General features: G+C 44.3%; 1 protein-coding gene across 1 annotated transcript in view; it reads right to left on the minus strand.

Moving 5' to 3' along the window:
• Nucleotides 1-25,955, minus strand: part of zfhx4 (zinc finger homeobox 4) — a 73,598-nt gene extending 47,643 nt beyond the window's left edge. The window contains exons 1-5 of the mRNA XM_033986143.2: nucleotides 25,574-25,955; nucleotides 4,953-7,404; nucleotides 4,528-4,740; nucleotides 4,127-4,421; nucleotides 2,254-2,795 (exon numbers count right to left, since the gene is read on the minus strand). Coding sequence (XP_033842034.1) covers nucleotides 2,254-2,795; nucleotides 4,127-4,421; nucleotides 4,528-4,740; nucleotides 4,953-7,358 — 3,456 coding nt within the window. The 5' untranslated portion in view covers nucleotides 7,359-7,404; nucleotides 25,574-25,955. The remainder of the gene's footprint in view (nucleotides 1-2,253; nucleotides 2,796-4,126; nucleotides 4,422-4,527; nucleotides 4,741-4,952; nucleotides 7,405-25,573) is intronic.
• Nucleotides 25,956-26,959: the final 1,004 nt, after the last annotated feature.

The raw sequence follows: 26,959 nt of genomic DNA on the forward strand, positions 1-26,959 counted from the left end.
ATAACGTAAAGGAGAAATGCAGCACGCCTGATGGGAAATGGAAAAAATACAAAAATGAAGGACAATCTACCCAACCCCACCTCTCCTCTCTCTGCCACTGCACTGCCAGGAGGATCATGGGTAATGAGATGGCCTATCTGCTGCACCCCAGGGGACGGACAGAGGGGGAAAAATGAAAAAAAAAAAGGTGGACAGACTGATTTGACAACAGACAGTTCCATGTTTTGCTAATTCTGAATTTCAATTATTTTATGTATAAACTGCAGAGGCTCGGTCATAAACAGATGTAGACAAGGCGAGTATAATGAACCACACTGATGTCTGCTCCTAAAGAACGGCCTGAACGGAATAAAACAGTAACACAACATTAAACTCTACGCTATAATAAAACAGTTTTGCATCTTAAGTTCAAAGCATACTGACAACAAAAACACGTCACTGGCCCCTGGATGACCATTTGGGCTTGAATAATGATGGAAAGCGGGATAGACGGGCGGTTGGGACGGTGATGGTTGAACTGACTTTCAGATTTATGGGAGGATCCATGTGAGAAACAGGTGCTGAGGTCTGGGACAGTGTGTGTGGTCCTGCCAGGCCTTATGGACCATGGACATTCCCAGCTCCTAATGACCCAGGGGCAGACGTGTTCCTCACTGTTCTGTAGACGCACACATAAACATACACGCTCACTACTGTGTCAACCCCAACTGTAGCCCAGCCGCCCACACTGAGCGCCACTGACAGATTTACCCCTCTTTCTACATCTATTAGACCTGTGTTTGTTATTCAAATTGTAATGAATCCATACATCACTATAGTCGATGCTAACTCAAACACTGCGCTGGCCAGAAACAGTCATGCCATGCAACGACACCATTTAATGCCCTCACTACCCCACAAGCTGCTGGCATATTCAAACAATTCCCATTTGACATACTGCACATGTGAAGGAATAGGATTTATAGTTAAAATGTATGAAGAATGTGCTAAAAACGCAGGAGGCAGTGGCATGTTTTTCTTGCTGAAATTCTGTAATTACCATTAACTTCCAGCTCATGAGGAAATGTAACTTTAATTTCATGTCTGAAAGCAGCTTGGCAGTCTACTTTTCCTCGTAAGGCCGGACTTCCTGTGCCACCTGCTGTGCCCTGGTCACCCGATGATTGGATGCCCATGTGCTCTTAATGTCATTTCCCTTGTGGTGAATTAAAGTCTGGAAAAAACCTCTCCAACTCCCCGCTCCTTTCAGAAGTACTCTATTGCTGCTACAAAGCACCCATAACATTTCCTGAATATGCTTTTTGTTTATATCTTCAAATGATTTTCCATGCCGTAAAGATATTCTGTGTTTCCAAACCATGTGGTAAAGTCGTCAACACTTGGATCTTTTATGCACCCGGCCAAGCTACCTCCATCCCCATGTGCGTTTCACCTTTGCCAATACATAAAAGGAGAGGTGTTTTTCTGGTCAAATAAAGACGTTTTTTCCCTGCCCTCCCTGTGCTGCCTATGGCTGCTTTGCTCTTCTACCACATGTCTAGAATTTAAAAAAAAGTGGGATTTCTGCCAGAAGCATTAAAAACGTCATCTGTGGAACACATTTGTTAAACACTGTGGGTTGGTGGTTGGTACCAAAGAACAAGGGACTGTGGGGGCACCGAGGGGCCAACGGGACGAGCCATAGGCGCTCCGGCCCACACTGAGCATTTGGATCTGAACTACTCATGTGAAGATAAAGTGAACGTGTGGTGTGAGCAGTACTAACTAACATGTAGTGTTATTCTTAGATTGTCTCTTTTAGCCTTTGTTGCTCTGGCCCATTTGTTTTACTTTAAATACACCATCACAAACACCTGCTATTACCAAACACAGCTACCAAAAATCCTCATTAATGTAATGCACCTGATCCTGGCCTCTAGGTCAAGGCTTAGGGAAAGTACTGTCTGTTTAACTATTTAACCCAAAGAGATTCCCCAAAACTACATCACTAATGAAGAGAAAACACTAGATTTGAGATGAAACAATTAAGAAGATAAAGTGCGAACAGGTTAATTAGCTAAAAATAGATATAAAGCTTTAACAAGAGCTAAAGTATCCATTTTATAAAGTTTGCCACTGCGTAAGTCCGGTCCACACATGTCTACAGGAGGCTGTTTCACAGAGCGTATCCTCCAGACAGAGCTATGAGGTATTTGTAAACACAAAGGAGCCAATAGTGTTGTGCTTCAGTGTTGTGTATAAAAGCCATTTTACCTTGTAAAGGCGGATGGCGGCCTCGTGCCTCTGGTTGGTGGCGTGTAGTCGCAGTTTATCCACGCTGTTGCTGTAGTAGTCACAGGCGTTGCACTTGAGGTGCACGGGGTTGCCAATGGCCACACACTTTAATCTCCATTGGTTGGCCTTGCCTCCCTCCTTGATATGGGCTACCAGCTGGTGCTTCTGCATGTGCTTGTCAGTCTTGCAGTGCAGTTGGAAGTTGGCCTTTAGCTGCGTGTTGTAACTGCAGAGCTTGCACTGGTAGACGTCGCCCACCACACAGCGCCACTCCTCCTCGGGCAGAGAGCGCTCCGCGTTGACATGGGCGTTGAGGGCCTCCAGGCTGTCCGAGGAGTAACAGTTGCACACGGCACACTGGTAGAGGCGCAAGGAAGGGTCACTGATGGGGGGCGACAGGGACGACAGGGAGGGGTCTGAGGAGGACATGCCCCCCATCCCTCCAGCCGTAACCAAGGACAGGTCATCTGCCATCAGCTGACCACCAGCAAGACGCAGCTCCGCCGATAAGTCGCTGTTCACTACAGAGGAAAAAAAAGAGAATCTATTAGACTGCAGAGAGGCAGGGAGAGGATTGTAGACTGAAGAAAAGGCACACAAAAACATGGTATGAGAATAAAACAAAGCACTTGTGAAAATAAAGGCGCTGTATGCATGGTAGAATCCAGGAAAGTAAGAAATAAAAAGGCTCTTTTTATTAAATGAAATTAGGTGTGGAAGAAGTCCTTGGTGCGGGCCTCTCTCATACAAAAGGATTTGATAAAATAAAGCCCCACTGAGGACTGGCGCTCCTTACAAAGTCTCGTCTATAAAAAACCTAATAGGATTGAATCAGGATCAATTACAATCATCCTTTTCAACCTGCTAACTCGCTCATCAGGTAGCTTTAATTACTGCTCTCTGTGATGGCGGGACAGAGATTTTAGAGTTTTTCACACATACACACAGATCTGAGGGGCTGATCAATGCGTTACACAGGTTTTCTTTCATCTACCCGCCCACCCTCTGACAAAAAAAGATCTTTCATTCATATCAATGTAATTAACTGTCTCATTTGATCCTGTTATTGTCTATCTAGGCATGGCACGAAAGCTCATCAAGTCTTTTCTCCGATTTAACAATTCCCCAATTAGCTGATGAGATTTACCAAGCAGTGTGTGTGCTACATGTGTTATACTTCACAGGAGGAAAAGCTGTAAAACGTTTAACCATTGAAATATAAAATAGTGCTGCTCAGTATCTAAATGTGCGTATGGGGCTCTCGGTGGGGAGCAGTGTTCCTGGTGTAATTCACTGAGTACATGTGCTGACGGCCTATGACCTCTACAGTACAAGAGGCAGAGGTGTACATCACTGCAGGGTCATTGTTAAACCTCTGTCCTATGGGACTGTGCTTCCTGTGGCGTGTCAGCATGTATGTGTATATGTCTGTGTGCATGCTCTCCAGGACCAGCCACACAGGGCTGCTGGATGTGTAAGGGGAGGGATTAAGCTGACTTAAGAAAATTACAAATGAAAGATTAAGAATAATTCTCATGTGGCGTCTCATAATCATTTTTTAATCAGTGAGAGGGGTCAGGGAAAGGAGACAATGACAGAGGGGCAATCTCAGAGAACAGATAAGAGGCGGAAAGACACAAGAGAGGGTGAACCAGGGGAGCAGGAGGTGGGGGCCACAGTATGGAAGTGACAATGCAAGACAGAAAGCTAGAATAGTGATGAGGAAAGAGGAAAACGAAGGACAAAAATGTGTCTTATGACGGCATAAGGTTAACAGTGAATTACAGGGAGCTACATTAGCAGAATTAAAAACAAAGGTATCCGTTTATTGATTTGTTCAGCTGTGACGTACCCAGACCAGATCCCAAAGCAGCAGCGGTGGCAGGGTCGAGCTGAAAGGGGTTGATCATCATTGGGGGCTCTGGGCCAGTGCTGCCCGCAGGGTTCTCCAGTTTGACCCCTGCCAGCCCCATGTTCTGGGCCAGGTAGTACTGGTACAGCTCAGCCTCAGCCGGAGCCAGGCCCAGGTGAAGGCTGTGCTGGATCTGCTTCATGTTCTGCTGCAGCAGCATCATGTTGTGCATGTGCTTCTCACTGGTCATGTGGATCCGCAGGTTCCGAGCCACGTTGGTCTCATAGTCACAGACCTGCAGCAAACAGGTGAAGTTTAACTGTCAGACTCCTATTTATAACTGGGATAAATGTGTAAGGTTTCATATGAACAAAAGGCATGCGGCTCTGTTGGTGACATACCTCGCATCGCCATGTGGGCTTCTGTTTGGGTTTGGAGGGCGAAGGGGCACCACATCCCCCTCCGAGGCTGGCACTGGGCACAGGAGCGGTGTGGTTGTGGTTGTACTGGGCCTCACTGCCGCCGTTCTGGAGTGTTTGGACATTGTTCAGATGCTTGTCAGACTGCATGTGGATACTAAGGTTGCCTTTGGTGGTAGTAGAGTAGTTGCATACCTAAAAGAGAAAAACTGTCATTGCTTTGCAACTACCACAAACATAAACTACTGAATAAATTATAATTATTATACTAAAAACAAGGCCTACAGAATAATAATACTACTGCAACTGTATACTTTGGTAATTTAAACTTTAGTAAGTAAAAAAAACAACAACTATAAAACAAACACATTTAAAAAGAAATTAAAAGACTAAACAAATGGACAGACCTCGCAGCGGAAAGGTTTGTATCCACAGGTATAGCTCTCGCCTCGGGCCAGGCGTGGGTGGGGCTGTCCTGTCCGGCAGTAGACACAGGAGCCCCCAGACTCAGGGTGTTTCTCCTTCATGTGGGCGTCCAGTGTCTGCTGGTACTTATAATGCCAGTTACATTTGGGACACTTTAGTGTTTTGCAGGAGTTGCGTGAATGCATCATGGTCATATGCCCTCCCAGTGACCGTGAAGATCCCAGGACAGTGTCACATTTTGGACACTCCACTCCACTGCCTGGGGAACCCTCCCCGGGCCCAGGAGTACCAGGAGTACCCGGAGTACCGGGCGTACTGGGGTTCCCTGCGTGTTGGTGCAGAGGACCGGGACTCTCATCTTCTCTGCGTAACATGATCATATCGAGGGGATGGGCAGATGGCGATGACCCATCCCGTCCTGTTAGTGTTTCACTGCTCGAGTCATTACTATTGTCTCGCTCCCTGGCAGCTACCACAGCAGAGGCCAGGCGGCTCTTGTCGCTTACAGACAGAGAAGAAGAGGAGGCAGAAGCAGGACCTTTACTCTCACTGTTAAATGCAAGCACACTGTTGGATAAGGGGGAAATACTTTGGTTTAAAAGAGGAAAATCTTTGCTACTGGTGCTGTCAGCTCGCTGGCCTGTCAATGCCATTGTCATGGCCTGCTCCTCCTCCTCATCCGCCTCCATCTCTGCTCCACCTCCATTTGAGTAAGAATCTTCATCCAGGTCTGGACTGTCTCCTCCCACTGCACCAGGCTCCCGCTTGATGGGTGGGTACTGGCTCAGGTCCAAGCCGTTGGGTTGCAAAGTGCATGTGTCCCTAATGTGGCCTTTGCAGTCAATATCAGAGTTCCGGCCTTCCAGGTTGCCACCAGTGGCAGCAGCAGCACTTCCTCCAGGGGTCCTGTGGGCACCAGCCCCTCCCCCGAGGTTTGGGTTGGTCTCAGCCTTTGGCATGTTTTGGGTTCTGGGGGTTTGGTCATTGGAGGAGCTGCTGGCGCTGCCCTTCAGAAAGGCAAAACCTGCTTGAAGGGAGTCTGCACTCTCCCCACTGTGGAACGCGTTCCACAAGCTGCGGAGCCCCGTGTCTGGCCCTAGGAAGTTGGCAGGTGTGGGAAAATGGGGTAGCACAGAGTTGGGGGATTTTTTTGGTTCCAGAAAGCTTATAAGAGGTTCTTTGTCCTTGCCGATGCCCTGGATGATTGCTGAGACATGTTTGTTGCTCAACAGTTTCTGCTCCTGCTCATTCAGGGTCATGCGGTGGTCGTGGACAGCATGTGTCACGAAGGAGCGGCTATAGCCAAAGGAAAGCTTGCACAGGAAACACATGAGTACAGGCTTTCGCCGCCCATCGGATATGCAGCCCTCAAACTTGGACAAGTCCACATTGTTGGGGACATCTTTGGACACACAGGAGTTTTTGGCTGCACCATCCGCCGTCAGATAGTCTTTGTCATTCTTGTGGCGGAGGTCATAGACACGAAAACTGTGCAACACGGGACCAGCGCCCGCCAGCCCTCCAGCTGAGGTATTTGGGAAGGAGGGGTGGTCAGCCGCCAGGGATTTACTCCCCAGGGATGAGGCGATGTGGAAGGTGTTGATGATCTGGGGGTAGAAGGACATGGGTGCAGCGGGCTGCTCCAACCGCTCCCCCCCTTGGCCCAGGCCGCTCTGGCCGCTGCTGGCCTGGGCGTTGGGGAAGGTCTGGGGGGACAGTAGGCCCCTGAACGGGAGAGCGCTCTTGAGCGCCCCCTGGTTGCCGCACTGCTCTTTGGTGTCCTCCAGAATGAAGGCAGAGCCATCGGGCTGGTAGATGATCTCGCCACAAAGGTTCTCCACATCACTCTCCTCCTCCATCTCACTGATCTCTGCTCCAGCCCCTGTGCGCTCGTCCTCACTCTCCTCCACCCCCTCCCCCTCCTCTCCCTCCTCAGAACCCCCAGTGGTAGGCAAGCGGGCGTTGGGGCAGTGGTGCTCCATGTATTTTTGTAAACTAGAGAAGGAGCTGGAACATTCGTTGCAGGGGATCTCTTTAGTGGGTGCCACTGGAGACATGGCAGGGGCAGAACAGTCTGAACCCAAAGCTGCTCCTCCTCCGACTCCTGGTAAAGTCCCAGTAACACTCCCTTTGTTACCAGTAGTAAAGCTTTCTCTCCGACTCTGCTCGGACACAGGGTCGGTGGTTGCACTGACAGTGAGGGTTGTAGTGGACCTCAGCGGGCTCACAGCAGACTCTCCTGGTCCTTTGTCCGGCTCTCCGCAGTTGGTGTGGCTGCTGTCGCTGGTCTCCGGGGCGGAGTGGTCCTCAGCAGCAGTGTCCAGCCTCGGCCCACCATGTTCCTGCTGCCGCGACGACACCATAGGGGGAGAGTCACAAGTTGCCATGACGACCACTACATAAGGATCTCATCTCATCCAGCCTAATAGGGACCTAGACGGAGAGAAGACAGACAAAAATTAAAAGTTAATAAGTAGTCATCCAAGAACAAGAGAACTGCGGAACAAAGCGCCAAGTCTGGGTGTCTGATTGCACTTAATTGAGGTACTATTTGTTCTGCTGTAAAGTCTTGTCGGGAAGAGTCAAAACCTAGATAAAACGATAACAAAAACTTCCCTACTTCATTTTAAGAGCTTATTCCAAAATAAAAGCTTCTATATAAATGCACAAAGCAGGCCCCTAACAAAACTCCTAGTAAAACAAGCCTGAGAGGTAGCCTACTTAGACAGTCTTTTGCAAAGTGGTTGTGCACGCCAATGTCTTTTCACTTGATACAGTACCAGCGCCTTTCAGATCCTTGCGTGTAAATGAGCTGGCATTAAAAGCGAGCTTTAAAGAGCCATGTTAACCTTTAACCCAATCCACCTGCTGCTTAATACTCCCTCTCGTTTTTCTACGCTCCCTCCGCCTCACAACAAAGCTACAAAGCAATTAGAGGATTAATCCGCAACAATCCTGGGCTAAACAAAGCCAGTAGGAGGGACAGTAAAACCGTGAGGAATGAAATCAAACATGTGGCCAAGGATGTTTGCTGGTGCGCGCTGGAGTGTGCACGCGCTATAATCAGTTCTAATCTGACATATCCCTCAGATGATTCCATGGAGAATAGCGATAGATTAAAGGAACGAAATTATGTTTTTGCTCCCTGTGTCTCATTTTGTTTCTGTCTTTCTGTTGCCAAGATTAAAAATAATTCACAGGATAATGAATTTTACCAGTGCTTATCAGATAAGCATAATGAGACAAAATACAAGGTGAATGTGGGATACAACATAAGAATATCCTCTGCAATGCACCGCTAAAGTATTCAGACTGCCTACATAACTGCTTTTATCATGTATTAAAAGCATGGTGGGCCTAAACGTAGCCGGGGTTTGTAAATTTAAGTGATGTCTTTTATAGCCTAGCAGCAAAAACAGCCCTTGGACCGGCTGTTCCTCTAATCAAACATATAAAACATTTTTATTTGTTTATTCTTATAAGTGTACCCAGACTGGAGTAAATGGTGATTGAGAGCAAAGCCGTTCAGAAGCTGTGGGTTTGGCGGCTAATGTGACACATACGGCGGGATTTACTACTTGTCAGTGCTGTCATTTCGCCGCTTATTTCATTGGGGAGCAACCTCTTTGAATTGTAGCTTGGACATAAAACACAGCGCTTTATGAATTATGCATCTCCTAACACTTTAAGAGTGGAATTATGTCTCATGTAGAAGCCAGTGTGTTAAGCACTTGGCACCAATATGTTAGCCCAGATGCTAGCAGGTTAGCAGCCGTTTACATGTGGGCAGGGGTCCAACAATAACTTAATGTCATCCAGTTCATTATATTGTTATATCTGGCAAGATTTAAGCCTTCCCAGTTCAGCCCATTAATTCTGTCTGTATAACTATAAACAGTGCTACATAAGCATGTGGTAATATTTGAAAAGAAAATATCTGATGTCTTGTTTTAGATGAGTTGTACATAGAATAAACAGGAGTTCTCTGAGTTGCCTTCATAGTTGAGTTTCATTCTCTGGGCTTTGCACCTTTCACAGCGGTAGTGCCCTCTCCTGCGTCTTTTAAAGCAGATCATGTTACAGCTGCTATGAAACCTTTCTGTCCATCTCCCCCACCGTCTCCTCTGTTTCTCTAACCAGGAAGACAGCTTATGTTTGAGAGAGACGGAGCACGGCAGAGGCAGGCAAATGAATGCATAACAACTCAAAAGTTCAGCTTTTAAGATTTATGCACACATCAGCTAAGGTAATTTAGCTGGCAGATCAGATCCAGGGAAAGGCATACAAAAGGCCTGGAATGCATGCGTTGGACACTGCTAGTTTAGAGAAAAAAGCCAGGGGACTCTTAGGCCTATTGTTTCTGACCCCCTCCCCACTCTCCCATGTCCCTCCACCTGCTTCTCAGTAGCTCTCTGACTATGTAAAAATGCAGCATTTTTTCTAACCTTGTACTTTAAAGGAAAGTGACCACGTCTGTGCTAATCTCTGCTGTTTATGAGGAGTTTATGTTGTCATGGTGCTGTATGGATCCAGCCTACAGCATGTCCACTGCTCAGCCTCAAGTCAGCTCTCCTTCTCCTTTGTCTCTGTGTCAGACGCTGCATTAGCCTGTGCTGCCTCTTATTAAATGCCAAACCTGTAATTGTGGCGTTGCCACAGTGGCGTCTTTGTTTACACGAGGCTCAGTTAGGTTCAAATTCCTTATTACTTACTGTCTGACATTTTAATGCAGGGGCAGACAGCGCAGTTAATACTGAATATTTATACTGTGTGTAAACAGTGGCATTAGACAGATCTGTATTTTAAAGTTTCAAGTTGTTGCTCTCCAACTCTTTTGAGTTCAAATATCTTGTGTTGTTAAAACCGTTAAAATCCAAACCAGACAAAATCTTTAAGTTGACCTCAAAAAGCTAATAAAGTCAAACAACAAAGTCAAAAGGCAGCGTGAAACCGCGGCTATGTGTCCGTTTCTTAAGGTCTTCTGGAAGGTCATCCCTCTCCCTGCATGTGGGCCCTCAGTCCAACACCAAATCTTTTATCAAAATGTCACCAAGCGTTAGTCAAAGACAAAGACGAAGGACGCTCTCAAACCCCTGCATCCATCTCCCACTGTCAGGGCCGTGAATAGGTCCGCTCTGCTCTAATTAGACCTGTTTATTTGTTACCATGCAGAAATGTAGGTCTGAAAACGAGAGTGGATGAAGGTGGAAGAGAATTATCTACAAACTCATAATACAAGAGCTATCAGATAGTGCACACAGATACACGCACATCATCAGAAGAGGGGCTAATGTGATGCTCGGAGATAGAAGGACCGTCACAAATAGAGTGTTTTTGTCTTTTACCTTCGAAAGCTTTAGCGCGCTGCCCTTGTTTGTTGCCTTAAGGTGTAAAATTAGAGGCTATATGCAGCCCCCCCCTCCTCTCTCTCGCTATGCGCCTGTCCTCTCCTGCATGCACGTCTCCCCGGTGAGTAAAGGCCTTCATTACCCAAAGACACCTTATCATTACTGCGAGGCGCGGCCCAGACACCTTAAGCAAGCCGCACTCCATTTAGTGCAGGAATCTTGTTCGACAAATTACCTACTCCACAAAAATGCCTTTTAGCAAATCAAAATCAGAATTACGCCTACATGAGGAAAGATTTCAGAGTGTATGTCGGGGTGTAAAAGTGGATGCAAGAATGGAAAGAAAAGAACCAATAATGAGAATAAATGTAAAGAATGGAACAGAGGTTTTTCTTTTGGTAAAGCAACTATGCAAGTCTTAATGCTACGGCTGATGACAAGTAAATTGGCTCCACTAGTTGCTCAGGTAACCTTACACCAAACAGCCTCCAGAAGAATTTCATCAGAGAAACAAAACTAAAAAATTCGAGATCGTGTCACCTATAACGAGCTTTGGTGTTCGCGCAAAAACGTGACGTCAAACTAGCTCAAGTTTAAAAAAAAATAATAAAAAGTTTCAGCCCTTAGTTCTCGATGTTGGTAATGGATTAAAACAAGTTTGTCTGGATTTAACATATTTACAAATGGACTTGCAGCTTACCACATCGGGTCAAAATATATGCACAAGTCGGCCGCTTTGAAGAGCAATATTTCAAACTAAACTCGATCTGAAACATGAAAATAAACAGTCCGACACCGCTGGGTCACAGTCACCACTTACTGCCCTGGCTAAAGATTTTTCCAGCATCAAAGGCAAAGCCAATCTACATAGCTAATGCTTTGCACTTTCCTCCCCTCCCCTTGCTCCGACTCGAAACAGCAAAGACCATGAGGTTGCGATGAAAAAACGTGGGGATTTTTCTTTCGCTGGCAATCTGGAAACACTCTCAAGTTAATTAGGGTTGATTGGAAATGAACCGCACAAACAAAGGCCAGCCTATGTCCCGACTTCTATAGCTCGAGCGTAAATGAGCGTGTGTGCGTCTATAGCGTCGAGGTAGAAGCTTTCTAGAATCTTCCTTTTAAGAAAAATTACCCCGGCTCTGCTTGCCCCCTCCACCCCCGCCCTCCTCCCTCCTCCTCCTCCTCCTCCTCCACCTCAGATTAAGGGAATGCACCGCCAAAAGAATGTGTGACGACCTCCACTGCCACGGAGCAAAACTTCCCCGGCCCCAAACGCCACAAAAGGCAAGAAGGTAATTAAGTTTGAAAGAATAGAAGCCAGCTCCACAAACAATGCGCCAGTGTCCGCGGGGAGGGATGGCCGAAGACATTAACATGCAGTGGTCCGAGGAAGGAGGGCAAAGGGGAGCGCAAAATGGCATCCTCCATCATCTGCTCCTTCGCTTTATTTATCTCTCTTTATTTGGACTCAACATCTGGCTAGGGGCTTCCCACGTTCCCCCCACCAACTTCTACTACGACTACTACGACTACTACTACTACTACTGCTGCTCCAGGACTTTTCCAAGACAGTTTTTATACGCTGCAACCTAAAAAGTACGCTAACAATTATCTTCCTCCCTTTGTTACCAAATGAGAGTGCTAAGAGCTAACTAGATTGCCTCTATAAACAACGTCGGCAACACAAAACATAACACAGGGGGCTTTCATCTTTTAGGCCACATCTTCAGCGCAGCAGTTTAACTCAATTAGTAAAGAATGTAATTTTATTTACAGACTCCTGTAGTCCAAGTGGTAACACACGCACACGCCCACAGACGCGCACTCAAAGCAAAACTGTCTCGAGCACCACGTGGTCTAAGAAACTAAGAAAAGAAGTATTCATCGCATATGTTTCGTCACAAGACTCTCCTGATGTCGAGATAACGCGAAAAAAGTCGATTTTTTTCACAGTTGGCACCTTTGCAAAATGAGATTGAATTTACTAAAAAGGTTGATCAAACACAATTCTTGGTTTGGTTTCGTCGTTTTGGAATAAAAAATGCTTTGTCTGAAAGTTAACGATACAGATTCTGGTCCAAACGTTATGCTTTACTGACAGAAGATTGGCTGTAAGGGCATTATCGACGATGACAAATGACGTAATCTTGATATCGAATTTGTCTTTTTTGAAAATAAATACACAATGCTCCACCTGAACATTAACGAAACAGATTTTTAATAGTGTAATTTATCAAAAAAATATAGCCAAAGCTCCAAACCGCATGTGTTACTGACAGATTATTGGCGTATAAACCTATCATTGACGAAATCTTGGTATCGAACTTGATTAATCGCACGGTCCAGCTAACAGGTAAGAACGTGTCCAGGACAGGAAGTGAACTAATTGTGGTTTGCATCGCTCTGTGTTTAGTAATCTGCCCCCTTTTGTCTCTGCCTCTCACAAGAGACGTGGATTAATGCTAAAATGATGACTGCATAATCCTTGATTTGCCTGTGCTAAATAAATATTAATCTAGTGGCGCTCGCCAAGCTCTTGTAAGGTACAACATACACAATATGAAAGGGCTTAGCGCTTACATAAATCACTGCCTTATCTTTTGGATGAGGCACGATCCCACACACACACACACACACACACACACGGTAAAGGGGGTGGCAGGACGGGATTATGGCAAATTAATAATCCCGCTAAATACAAAGATAAAAAGGATCCTAAATGTGTTTTCTTTTGGAGTGTGTGAAACAAAACAGGACAACTGGTATGTACAGTATTTTTTAAGTACTACTAAAAAGAAAGTTCAACCTCCATTAGTAATTAGTACATTTCTAGCAGTACCACTAATTGCAGTAGTAGTAATAGTAATAGTAATAGTAGCATTAACCGCAACAATCATGTTATTAATAGCAACGGCTTTGTGGTATTGCAGGAACAGCAGCAGTAGTAAAGCAGTACACGTAGTAGCAGCAGCAGAACGCACAATAACAAGTGGTAGTGTACATATTTTTGAGTACTTTATGTCTCGCCTGAAGTTTAGCAGCGTCATGTGGAATGGGGCTGCCTGTACCAATGAGAAGTATCGCTGGCTTACTTCTCTTTTGGACGCTCAAACTGACAGGCCGTGGCAGTCCAGCGCAGAAGAGGTTAAGCAAACACTGTCCACGTCAGTCAAGGTCTCCCAGACACTGAGCCCTCTCTGACACAGACATTTCACATCCACCTGGCACACACACACATACACAAACACACACAGACACACACACTACTGTATCAGACGGGCCTGCAGATACTGTACTGCATGTACCGTAAACTCTGGTAACTGCAGTTTGAGCTAACGTCTTATAACTAGACGTGTCACGACAACAAAATATAGACAATAAACTCAAATATTGCAACTAATTTACGCTACTGACACAAAAACCTTTAAGTAGAATCGAAACAAAAGTGTATATTGTTTAAAAAAACACTCTTTTGGATCTATGATTAGTTTTTTTTTTCAACCTTTCACAGCTCAAATCTTATCGTAAAACTGAAAAAATGACAAAATATTCTCCGCTAGGGCAAAGAAAAAGTCTAAATGATCAAAAATGATTGTTGCATTTATCATATATTGAACCATAACTTAACAATCTGCAGGAAATATTGTTATAGAAGCTTATATAATGTTAGTATCAGGGTTAAAGTACTGCTTATAAAACACGAATGAATCAAAACTTGCACAAAGAAATGCGTAAATGTCACGTAATACAGTAGGACTTTGTTTAGGTTAGATGTGTTTTGCGTTTCTCAAATTAAAACGATATGTCCAACGATGGTGTACGGCGATAAGTTAAGCTAAATAACCTCATTTGGAACATTAAACTAGACATTTCTGTTCTTTTGTTCTTTAGTTTTATTTATAGACAATAGATACTTTCTCAATATTCAAATTCTGAGCATTTCCGAAGCAACAATAGCGATTTTTAGGCTTGTCACGATAATTACGATATCGATAAAACCTGGAACAATATATTTATGAGCTCAATATTCATCGCTGGTGCGTTTTCTTTGCAAAATTGTGAACATTTTTTTGTTATTTTGGTTGTAACATGATCAGATTTGCGCTGGAGAGGGTTGAATAAGACTTCTATGGCCAAGTATTGTTTCATTCAGCTGTTTACTTGCTCCAGCTCAGGCCTTTTAGTGATGCAGTCCATTTAAAAAGTGGATTATTTGCTGTGTTTTAACTGTATTAGTGGCATAAAACGGTTTCAACATCGCAATGTATCGCTGTGGTTGCGTATAGTGCTTCAAAATGCGCAATCGTGACAGGTTTACGACTGTTTTTGTCGATATTTTTCCGCTCAAATGAAGGAAACGCATCGAAAAACCTACTCATCGTGACAAACCAGTGCTACATTTGTAATAAGTGAATAGTTTACAGACACTACGCGTCCTCTGACAATGTTTAAACCCTGAATCTCACGCCATCATTGAAATCACCCTTCGTCAGCAATCTTATAACTACATACTAATCTGTGATACTTTATAGCGCTCGAATCTAAAGCGTCGCCAAAGATGACAAACAGCCATTACTACCGCTGCGTCGTAAAACCTGACACATCGTTCGGTTCTTTCAAAATGTACATTACCGACAGTCTGAACACCTGTTTTTACAAGCGCGGGACAAAAACATGTACGTAATTGCACGGTTCCCTTTCGGACGATGTGACCCAGTGTTTCAGTTATTTTCCAGGGGTTAACAATAAAGTTTAAAGTTCATCCTCCCAAGGTTTTTCTAAAGAGGACCCCGGACCTATTATTATCTTCATAAACATAATCATAGGGAAGGTATCCTGACTGACGCCACCAGCTATGCGCCTCTCACTAAAACCAGCACTACTGAGCACTTGTTTGACACGCTACATAAAGACTGTTAATGTCCCCAACAACAAGCCCCAAACTTGAAAACAGATTGTGAGCAAAAAGGGGGTAATTTCGCGTTAACTAAATGCACTCGTACCTTTTAGCTGAAATTCTCGTGACAGGTCTAATTTCTGGACCCAGGGAATTACTAATTAACTTAAGCTTTTTGGCTCTCTATTTAATTAGAGAGGGCTCCAAATGAACTTTAGACCAAAGCCATTTGCTTTTTAAACAAACCCCCTTTTTCTGACAGCTGTTGCGAGTTTACCCTCTTCTCACAGAAACCACAAGCAAAGCACGCTTGTTATTTATGCCATCATCGGCTCTTTTTCTGGTTACCGTGGGAGGGGAAGAAAGAAAGAAAGAAAGAAAGGAAGGAAGGAGAGAGAGAGAACAGAAAAGAAACGAAAGAGGAATGGAGTTGAAAAGTCTATGTTTTAATTGGATTTCGCTATAAAAAACAACGACTGTCAGATGTAATTAGTGCGGTTTGAGATTAGCGCCGCAATATTCCTTTATCAAATAAACACCATGTCACGCAAATCCAGCGCTGGCCCAGTGAGAGGGAACATATACACAGAATGGACCATTACTCCAGTGTGCGCTGTGGGAAATTAGAGCCTCTATTTCTCTGTTTAATGTTGAATACCTGCGCTGTGATCATCTGCACTACTCTTCTTTCTGACACTTATGTCTCTGCTGCTTTTTTTTTTACACAAAGGATCGTCGTTGGCTTGGGCTAAATCACTAATCTGTAATGACTAAAAGAAGCTAAAGTTGGTGACACAATCGCAGTTTAATAATCTGGTAAACTTTAAAACACACCCGCACATGTTTTTTAATGTTTTATACGGACTTATTTACTTTGTTTTTGTGTTTGTATTGTATTTTGAACAAGGCGCCCATGACAAAACAACATCTAGGTGCTCTTATTGTGTTCTTTTGCATAAATATAAAGACTAAACGTAAAGATTAGTGATTTATTTTGTCGTAAACATTCACAAACGTAGATATTTACAGCAGACCAAACCCAAAGGTCAAATGGTAAAAAAGTAAAATCAAAAAACATGACCCGACACAGGTATAGCTACGATAATATTAAAACAAATGCATGCCTCAGACAAAATAACGACACAACAGGATAAATCTGGCGAAAAGGCCTGAGCTGCAGCAAATATATAGCAGAAAGAAGCAAGAATTAGCCATAGAAATTAGCTATTCAACTCTCCACAGCTCAAATCTTACTGTGTTACAACTAAAATAACAACGATTTCCGCACGATAAACACTGACACCCTGCAAAAAAACTTGATATCGTGATTATCGAGACACGTTTAGCTACATATTAATGCGGAAGACATGATTTCAAACACAGAATCCGCAAACTGACACGGCCCTTTATTTGCGTTATATGAAACAGTCCAAAAGTCCATCCAGACGGCTCAAAAAAAACGTCAGCGTTTCTCTCACTTTTCTACAACTTAAACATCACACACCTCATCTGTGTTATTCCAAAACACAAGTGACCGCAGTATTACCGCCAAATGTGTAGACTCGTCCATCACCACCTCGTGACAATTGTTTATTAAAGAAGCAGCCTATTCTTTGCTTTTCCTGACAATCCTCCCAAAACCTTCCCCTATATCTGCTCATCTGAGGCACACTTTATTTAGTCTAGAGGCAGGGCTCTGATACATCAGTGAAACCGCGGACCTAACGCACGCTGTTAATACCTGATATTTTATACACAAGAACATTCCCGAGACGGCTCTGGTCTTCTTCTGTGTCATGCAAAAAAAAAAAAGTGTGTGTTTTTTCATCGCAAAAGGAAAATAATTTGAGATTTTTCCACTGGTTTCGCGTTAGGGCCAAAGGTTTTTGAGAAATGGTTGGTTCAGATGTTGACCTACATTGGTGGAAGATGCATCCACACACCTGACCTTGAGCAAAAATAATAAATATTAATTGAATTATTTGGATGTCATGGTGTAACTAGGCCTAAATTCCTCCTGGTAAACTGCATCTCAGCTCTCATTACGTTGTTTGTTTAAGCCCACAAGTCATGCATAATTAATTAGCAACTCGTTCCCTTATGAGCCGAGCCAATGGCCTTGATATTCCTATGTTACTGCCTTCAGGAATAGTGTGTCAATCACAGTGTATAGATGCTCTTTGGACACGTGTCACTAGGCCTGTCATGATAATTACTATATCGACTATCATTCTATACATGAAAGCTGGAACAATACATATTTTTGGGGTCAATTTATACATTTCTTCGCGGAACTGGGAACTTTTGTGGTTTAAATCCTCAAATATATAAATTTTTGGGGTTAATTTATACATTTTCTTTGCAGAACTGGGAACTTTTGTGGTTTAAATCTTCAAATATATATATATATTTTTTGGGGGTGGGTAAATTTATATATTTTCTTTCATTTTCTTTGCAGAACTGGGAGCTTTTTGTGGTTTAAATCCTCAAATATATATATTTTTGGGGTAAATTTATACATTTTCTTTGCAGAACTGATAACTTTTTGTAGTTTAAATCCTCAAATATATAAATTTTTGGGGTAAATTTATACATTTTCTTTGTAGAACTGGGAACTTTTGTGGTTTAAATCCTCAAATATATATATTTTTGGGGTAAATTTATACATTTTCTATAACTTTCTTTGCAGAACTGGGAACTTTTTGTGGTTTAAATCCTTAAAATCTCACATGTCACACATCCAAATCATCAGGAATGTGAGTGAATGCACACGCCCAAAAGAAAATGCTAAGTTTTGAATCCATTTTGTCTTACTATTAACTATTAATCGAGTTAGCTTGTTGCTATCTGAAGGTCTACTAAGCCAGCGTCCTGTGACTGGGCCTCTCAATCCCTGCCTTTGTCTCACACCGAGGAGGAAGACGTGTCTCATTTGTCATGAGACTTCAGCTGCTGCTATTGTGGTCGTGCTTTTCTCCAACCTGGACATACTTAGTCACTCGTCAAAGCTTTTTTAAAAAACTTTAGATATTCTGTAGTCAAAATACGGCAGTGTGAGGTAGTAAGGTAGTGTGTTCAGTCAGGATTTTCAGCTTTGAATCCTTCAGTCAGCCTGTTGGTGCACACAAAAGAAAAACCGGTTCTTAATACATAAACAAAGAGAACATGACAGCTGTTTTTGTGGTTTGATTGAGATGAGGAATTTGAGTGTTAAAAATGTCTCGCTATCAGAACAATTAGAGACAAATCACGAGGCAAAGGTAAAATCTACAAACAGTTCACCTTTTTAGTTCACTTTTAGCCAGGCCTGTCACAAAAATCACTATATCGACTTATTGTTCTATATTTGAAAACCTGAGCTATGTTTTTGGGGGTCAGTATTTATTGTGTGTACTTTTTCTTCACACGACTGTGAAATTTTTGACTATACTATAAGATTTGAGCTGTTAAAGGTTGAATTAATAACTAATAACAGATGCAAACTACGTACTAAAGTGTTTCATTCTACCATTTTTTATAAAGTAGTTTAAATTTAGTGTTGGGTTGTCGTGTCAGTGGCATAAATTAGTTTCAATATCACCGTTTATCGTGTATATTTACTACTTGAACTTCAAAATGCGTTATCGTGACACTCCTACTTTTAGCTCTGAACTTACGTGTCAGTCAACAACATTCACCGATGCAAATGAAAGATGATCCTAAGAGCAGAAGGGAACATGAGACAGATAAGGCCGACAGAAAGGCCAAAAAGCTAAATCAGGAGACAATAGGCAGAAGCTGGAAAAAAGCAAAGTCTTATTTGACCTAAACCTGAGAATCATAGCCACCCCGAGGGCCCACCGGACCTCAGATCAAACACAGAGCTCTCCAAAACATTACCCCGATTGTTCTAACCCCACTCCTTACAAAATCCCCTGCTCCTACTTTCAAATGAAAAGAATAAACATATTATGGTAAATGAACTACCCAGAGTGGTGTTTTTTTTCCATGGCTAATATCCTGTACGGGACGGCGAATGCAAAATAGGCAGGGGAGCCTGAGAACCGGGCAGAGGGAGGAGAGAAAAATCCCCCTCTTTCTATTTTCCCTTCAGAGACTGAGAGATGCAGACAGTGAGATGTGTGTAAAAGACTGAGAAACGCAATCCTGACTGGCGCGGGACCAACAGCAACAAAAACATTTAGATAAGCGTGCTCAATAATGAACGATTTCAATGAGGACAAAAATTACATTTCCTACAGATAACATGGCCTCTTCCCATAACAGCAGCGGCAGAAGAGGGTGAGGACCACGTCACGCTCCTCACCGCAGCTCCACCATGTCAGGGGAGGCCTGTAATAACCATATTAGTATCCGTTTACCTCGCCCGAGACACTACTTTACTCGTCACAAGGAAATATAGACTCTGTATGACAACTTGACTGGCTTCGGTGAAAACGCAACAAATCGCGCTTCAGGCCAGAGCTATAGCTAACGGTGGCGGAGGCTCAAACGATTACCAATCTGCAACAAACGCACAAGGGCCACTCAGAGTAGCACTCCACACGCACACACACACACACACAGGAGCGGGGCCGCCATCACGCACTTGATCCTCACGGGTGGCACGGGTCACGGCAAGAAAGCCTTCCCCACCTTTTCCCATCCGCTAAGCACTCACTTCCTTTCATGCCACAGTCTGTCAAGTCGTCGCGGAGGAGAAGAGGCAAGAAAAGCAGAGATATGGCGTGGAATGGAGACAGGTCAGTAGAGTGGGAGTCTTTGTCCCGCGCCACTCAGCTCCTGCATGTTTCCTCCTCGGGTTTGGGTGCATTAGCATATGAAAGGAAGGGGAAGGCGTGCAAAAGGTCACAGAAAGAGGATCCTGTCCAATGAGACACAACAAAAACAGGCCACGTCAGCCTTTGTGCCGGTCATGTTCTCCACCACCCAAACTAACGCTCCTCCCATTCATAAAATCATTTCCATAGCCCATAAGCGGCCACAGTGATGGCGGTTGATCATAAATTAGTCACTGAGTTGAGTGGGGTCAAACAGGAGTCAGTGTGGCATCACCGACATGTGGTCTACGCCGGCCTCATGCAGCGGCACAGGCCGTGCACCTGCCTGTCTGCTCCACACTTCCCTCTTCCCCTGCGAAATCCAACCAAATCCTCAGCAAACATCTCAATAAAGAAAATCTAAGAACGTTGTAGTTTGATTTGATCCATAAAGCCACTCCCTTCCTTCCATGTAAATGCTACCTGAGCTACACATAATTGCACACTCCAGTGCTTCAGGGGCACAGTTTAGCGCATACATGCAGCTTAAGCACACCGAGTTTGCACTAACTCCATTATCATACATATTGCCAACATGACAGCCCCCTTCTGCTGGCATCCGATGCCTGGGCCCAAAACACAGGCCTGCTGCTTCCTGGTGCTTCCTGCTCCTCGCGCAGCAGCAGTGTCCACAGACAGGCCTGAGTCGAGGGAGCTCAGGGGTAGAGCATTTCATCTCTCTTTCATCTCTGTCACCCAGTCAAGCGTTCAATGCCCCATTCAGCGCCTGCCCAGCATTATGCAAAATAATGCTAATCCCCTTTCCCGTGCTTTCACACTTGTATAAACCGCCGTTCCTGCCTCTGAAAAGCAATTATATCAGTTTACGTTCCTGTCAAAAACAGAATCAGCATGCAAGTACAACTACCACCAACTACACCCAATCTGCAGCCACCTTTGGCGAGTGGGGAGCACAGTTTGTCCACTATCTCCCAGCTGCTGAGTGAGAGATAGTCAATGATTGTTTATTTGCATGTTAGGATGAAGTCAAAATGTTTTGTACAGAACACCTGCTCAGAACATGCAACATGTTGCGTAATGGTACCAAATGAAAGTGTGTTGTTAATCAGTAGCTGCAGCACTAGTCCCTGTCTTCTGGCTCAGGCTGCACACTGCTGTGTTACACATGTGACATGCTGACTGACACTGTTGTCGTCTCCCCTCTCACATATTGCCACCACATGCACAGGCGGCCATCGCACGAGTGCACATGCAAACACACAGCCATACACAAGCACAAAGGATACAAGGAAAGATGGCAGGGTATTTTTGAATATGCAAATGTCCATACAAGTGGAACATGTGTAAATAGGGGGCTTTGTGAGCCGGTTTGATATTGGGCCTCTCAGCCTTTTCAGCCTGTCTGATGTTATGTTACAGGATTCACACCCGTCACTACTGACGACAAATCAGCGGACATTAGTCAGCACAATTAACCAGGTCGTCATGGTGACTAATGAAATTGAATGAAATGAAATTTGGCAAAGCGGACAGCCCGCGTCTTAAATGGGCTGGTTATGTGCTAGCACGGGGTGCTGCTGGCTGGTTGCCTTACACACTGCCATTATTCTCTCCTCCGTCGTGGTGGCACAATGGACTCTTGTATCTTAGCTGATACCCACTGGCGGTACAAGCTCTGTCTGACAATTTGCATATGTTAATATAATTAAGTGCTAATTACACTAAAACTCGCATATTCACAAGCACCCTCCCCGGGAGCGATGGAGGCTTGATCTGGTTCCAAGTCTTTAGTCCTCCTCCTCGTCCTGCTCTCTAAAGGGGTGTGTGTGTGTGTTTGTGTGTTGGGGTGTGTGTGTGTGTGTGTGCGCGGGGGTGTGCGTGCATGTGTGTTAGTGGTTGCCCCAGGGCTGACACAGGAAGCCCCCCCTGTTTGAGACACAATGCTGAGCTGCTGTGGACTTTTAGCTTCTCCCCCTACAGGCCTCCTCCAGCCAAGAGCCAGGACCTGACACTGCCACTACTCACACCAGTCACCTCCACAACTCACCCACACACAAACATAACCCACATATTTAAACACACATTTAGATTTAAACTGGACACACATCACTCAAAAGAGAGCCTTATAAAGAAGATAAAAATATACACAAATATAACACTGACGATTATGGCTGAAATTATGAAACTATAACACCGTCAAAGCCATCTGTTTGAGTGTTGACAAAAATCTCCATGATTTCCCCATTGAGTATGCATGTATGATGTGAGCATGGCGATTTGATAATGGAGGAGAGGCAGTTGTGCTTTTCACTTGGTAATGGCTGTGAATCGGGGAGGAAGCCAAGCGGTCGTGCTACAATTAGAGCTCTTTTGTGTCTTTTCCTGTGTCTTTCTCCCTCTCTCCTGGTTTAGCACACTGACACTCTCCCTATGAGGCCTGTGTAAAAACAGTGCTGTGTGTAGACTGGACCAGGGGCGAGTGATGGAGGGGTCACACCACGCTGTTGGACATACACATGCACGCAGCAGATGGCACAGGACGGAGCATTAAATAAACACACACACACCTATTGGCAGACTGACGCCTCGGTGTGCGCCCATGTCCCTTAATGAATGTCTATAGGGAGTCAAAGGGTCCAAGCTCATTTAGTTGCCTCTCAATGAGATGCAGCATTATGACTATGGTAATACCCCCTCCCCTCCACAATAATCATACACAGGTCATTGTGTCAAAGTGATTCATTTCTATCACACACATACGCCAGATGTTATTACGCACAAGAGTAAATCTCTCCTGTGGAAGGCTCTGGGCCCATGCAAAGAGAGAGAAAGTGTTCTGAAAAAATATATTGTTAGAGCCGTGCGGCGTGCGGTGAGCTACGCTGCCCGCTCAAGCATGGCGCTGGTAATGCAGGTTGGGATGTAGCCCTGAATGTGTATGTGTGTGTGCGAGGGGGAGCCCCTTCTCACTAATACCTGCTTCTCGGATTACCACAGCGTCTTAAGTATTCAACCGGACTCATATTTTCCCTTTCTGCCTTTTTAGTCAAATTGGCTGTCTTTACAGTGTAAAGCTGCAATATAGCTGTCCTTACTAAACGCCTATGGGGATCCACACTGGAACATTAACATGCAGCGATAGTCTGGTTGCAAAGCTCCTCTCTATTTCTTTCTCTCTCCCTCGCTCTTTCTGCAGCAGAGACTTCTAAATCATCCAGCCTCCTCTATTAGACGGGAGACTTATTGAGGTAGAAACCATAAAAAATGAAGAAGGGAAATTTAATCCCTGAAATATTGATTTGCACATTAATATCAGATAGGCAGAGGGCAATCTAGCCGGGTGGAAATGACACATTGTCGACCCCTAGGAGAGGCCCGAGCCAATCTTCTGGCTGCATATGTCTTGGAGCAGGAGTTATAGGAGAGACTCTCCTCCTCCCTCTGCCCCTTCAGAAGCTGGCTTAATGAACGCTGCAATGCTGAAAATGCATTAGCTTTTAATAATCAAGATGCATTTGGAAGCCAGCAGCTATTGTCCTCACAGGGCTGTCCGGCCATCTTTCACACTATATGTTTTTATGAGCGTTCTTATGTTGCCACGAGTGAAATGAACGGTGCGAGGCTCATGCTCCGATAGAACACACTGGCAGACTCTGATAATACCAAGACAATACAAGAAAACACAAGCATGGCCTGTGCTTTGACTAACACTGGAGCTAAAACCTCTGCTTTGAAAACAACTAAATAATGTGAGACAATAACATCACCAACTGATGAAATTCTGTGTAATTAGAGAAGACCAGGCTGGATTTTTGAGAAGTAATGAACATGCCTTTAATTATCAAATGAATTATGCATTAAATTTCAACATACAAACAAGTGATTTAATCAAGACGTGTCAGGCCAAGTCTGTCTTTTCTAAACCTAAATATTGTAAGTAATTAAAATACATCCATGTGCTAATTAATTTGAATGTTTTTGTTAATTAAAATTCCTTCAATAATAATAATAATAATAATAATAATAATAATAATAATATATTTTTAAAAATATTATATTTTTAATCAGCAGTAAATTGACTAATCAGTTCAATTGATGTAAATTACTTAAACGTAGGTCTAAAAAATTAACAAAGTAGCTTAAAAGGCAAAGGTTTTACAAACAGATTCAGATTCAGATTTTTGGGAAGTATTTCTAAATTAGCCAAATTAAAATACGTGAGTGTAAATTCTGTATAAAATCCTAAATCTAAAAAGGCTCAAAGTGTGTTAAGTCTGTGGCTGTGACGCACGAGCTCGGTGCTCCGGTCCACATACCAGGGACCAGGGCAGGAGACTGGCCCCTTGGCCCTGATCTTTCCTTTTTTTTTTCTCCAGTGCGATCGATGTCCCCCCTGTCACCGCCGCGTCCCCGTGCGCACAGTCAAGTCTATCTCTCTCCTCCGGAAACACACGTACCCGAGCCACGTCCGCTCCAAACACGCTCCAAATACGCGCTAAAATGATTCTACCTGAACAGTTTGAGGACGTTTTACAACCTGCCTACGAACTTGGGACAATGACATCTGCCGTACGGTGCCCTGTGGAATAAGACCGAGGACAAAAACGGAGCTGAAGTGATAGGCCTCGATTTCAGAGAGAAAAGAGACTTTTATCCACGACATGAACAGACTCTGAGTGTAGTGATGTGTCTGTAAGCACCAGGGCAAAACACAAGGGCCAGGACTGGACTGCGCACTAGCGGCTCACTGTGCACCCAGTAGCCCAGGGAGCGCGCTCTGAGCCGGTGACGCAGCCACCTACGCCTCGGTGAAGTGACGCGGGTTTAGGATGCACGGCGCGGGCACGTGCGGGCACACAGATCAGGAGAGGTGGGTTAGTTTGTGTCGAGACAATAAAAAAAGCAACTGATCTGATTAGAATCGAGAGTTAACAGAACCAGACGTAGTAGAATCGCATCGCTCGCTCCGCTCGTGTGTCTTTGGCAGAGACACACAGAAGGTGCACTACTCTCAGATATCATGGTCCAAACTGGGATTTCAGACGATTTCTAGCTCAAAAACTGCTCTGGTGTGTGTACAAAGGTGTTTTAGGTGGATCTGACTATTCAGAAGTAGCACGAAAGATGTAAAACGGAGCCAGTGTTGGAAGAACTGAGGGAGCGAACATGCCCGAGGAGTCGGACACCCAGCTCCAGATTCACACTCAAAGCGATGAGTGGCGCTGGAGAAGTTTCGAATAAAAGCTCAATAACTAACGCGTAAACTTGGTAAGGCGGTGTTTGACCTGTAATCCAGCGGTGAGAGCGCGGACACAGGCGGCTGAACGCCTCCGCCGCTGTCACTCGCCTTTTTACTGTGGCCAAAGCGCCTCCGAGTTCTACTACAACATGATGATATCCGCCTCTGTTTGTGGACTAAAAACACCCAGCACCTGTTCTCCAAATAGCCCCCCGATGTCAAAGATTCAGCAGAGAGACAAAGAATCGATACACGACCCCCTAAATTTAACACACACACACGCCAAACTACTCAATAAAAGTTAAAGGGGAGAGGTGCAGAGGAAAAAACTTACTTTCTTCCCCCTCCAAAGCCGTCACCTCCGCTTCTCAGCTCGTTGCTTTAGAAAACAGTCACATCCAGCGGCTCGCGTAACAGGACAATCAAAAGGTGAAAACGGGGAAAATTACAATAATCCTCCAAACTTTAAAGTTGGAAAAAAGGGGTAAAATCACAAATGTCAAAGCATTCAGAGAGCTATCCCTTATTTTGGTTCCGGTAGCGCTGAAACGACGTGTCGACGGGCTGCCTCGCTGTTTCTCTTGTGGACGGGCTCTGGAAACGGAGGAAAGGAAATGAAAATCCGATATGTCTTTATTCTGCTAATTATTATCGTTTTAGCCCTGTTTAAAAAAATGGCTGATTAAGTTGAGTGCGCATGTCTTTGTGTGTCTATTTCCCGATATGCACTCTGGGAATGGGTAGAGAGACAGTCAGAGAGAGAGGGAGAGAGAAAGAGGGAGGGCGCACAGAGACACAGGAGGGAGGGGGACAGAGGAGAGAAGTGTAATTAGTGAGTTGATCAACAGTCTCCACATCGCAAATGACGCGCACACGGAGCACACGGAGCCCTGGCGGCGGCAGAGGTCTGTGCCGCGCGTAAAGCTTTACGCACGGGCTCTTCTGCTCAAACTCCGCCGCCAAATGGTCTGTACAACAATAAACAACTACTTCTAAAGTTAAAACACACACCAGGTTCAATTATTCACAGTTGCAGCCATGTTTTTTAACTGGTGTACAAGACGTTTAAAAAAAAAAAATCAACTGAAATATTTAGACTTTTAGAATATTAAAAACAAAATATCCAACTGGTAATAATTATTTTCGATATAGTTGTGGGGTTAGTTTGAATATTAATTAGAAAACATGGGATTTGTGTGTTGGAAATAGCAGCAGGGTGTGTGTGGCGTGGATAATGTGTGTGTTGTGTTTCAAATCTGAACAAATTGTATATTATATTTGTGTTTGATATTAAAGGGATGAAGGATTTTGCGGATATGTGTATTAAAGCAGACAGAGAAAACACACCTGCGTGAAAACCACAACACACAAATGCACCGCGCAACAAGCCTCTCCACAAACTACAGGAAAGAATATAGGGTTTCCAAACGCTGTGGAGGTAGAATCAAAAAGGAGAGCATTAAAACAACATCAGCTGTGTGCGTCTGGAAGGGCTATTTTATCCTCTAAATTGTATATTTTTATTTAGGACGTGCAGATTACAAGTGATTCATAAACACACTTGTCTGAAATCCAGCAGCACGCTAGAATAAGAGTGCTTTTCAGTGCGTGAGGCCCTGAGAGGGTTTAAAAGCCAAACTGCAAAATCCAATAGGGTCACACCAAGTATCCCCTCACTGTCCAGGCTGTGTTTAGTGTCGTTTACATTGACTCTGGGTCT

This window comes from Periophthalmus magnuspinnatus, chromosome 20 (genome assembly GCF_009829125.3).
Source record: "Periophthalmus magnuspinnatus isolate fPerMag1 chromosome 20, fPerMag1.2.pri, whole genome shotgun sequence".
Classification (NCBI taxonomy): domain Eukaryota; kingdom Metazoa; phylum Chordata; class Actinopteri; order Gobiiformes; family Gobiidae; genus Periophthalmus; species Periophthalmus magnuspinnatus.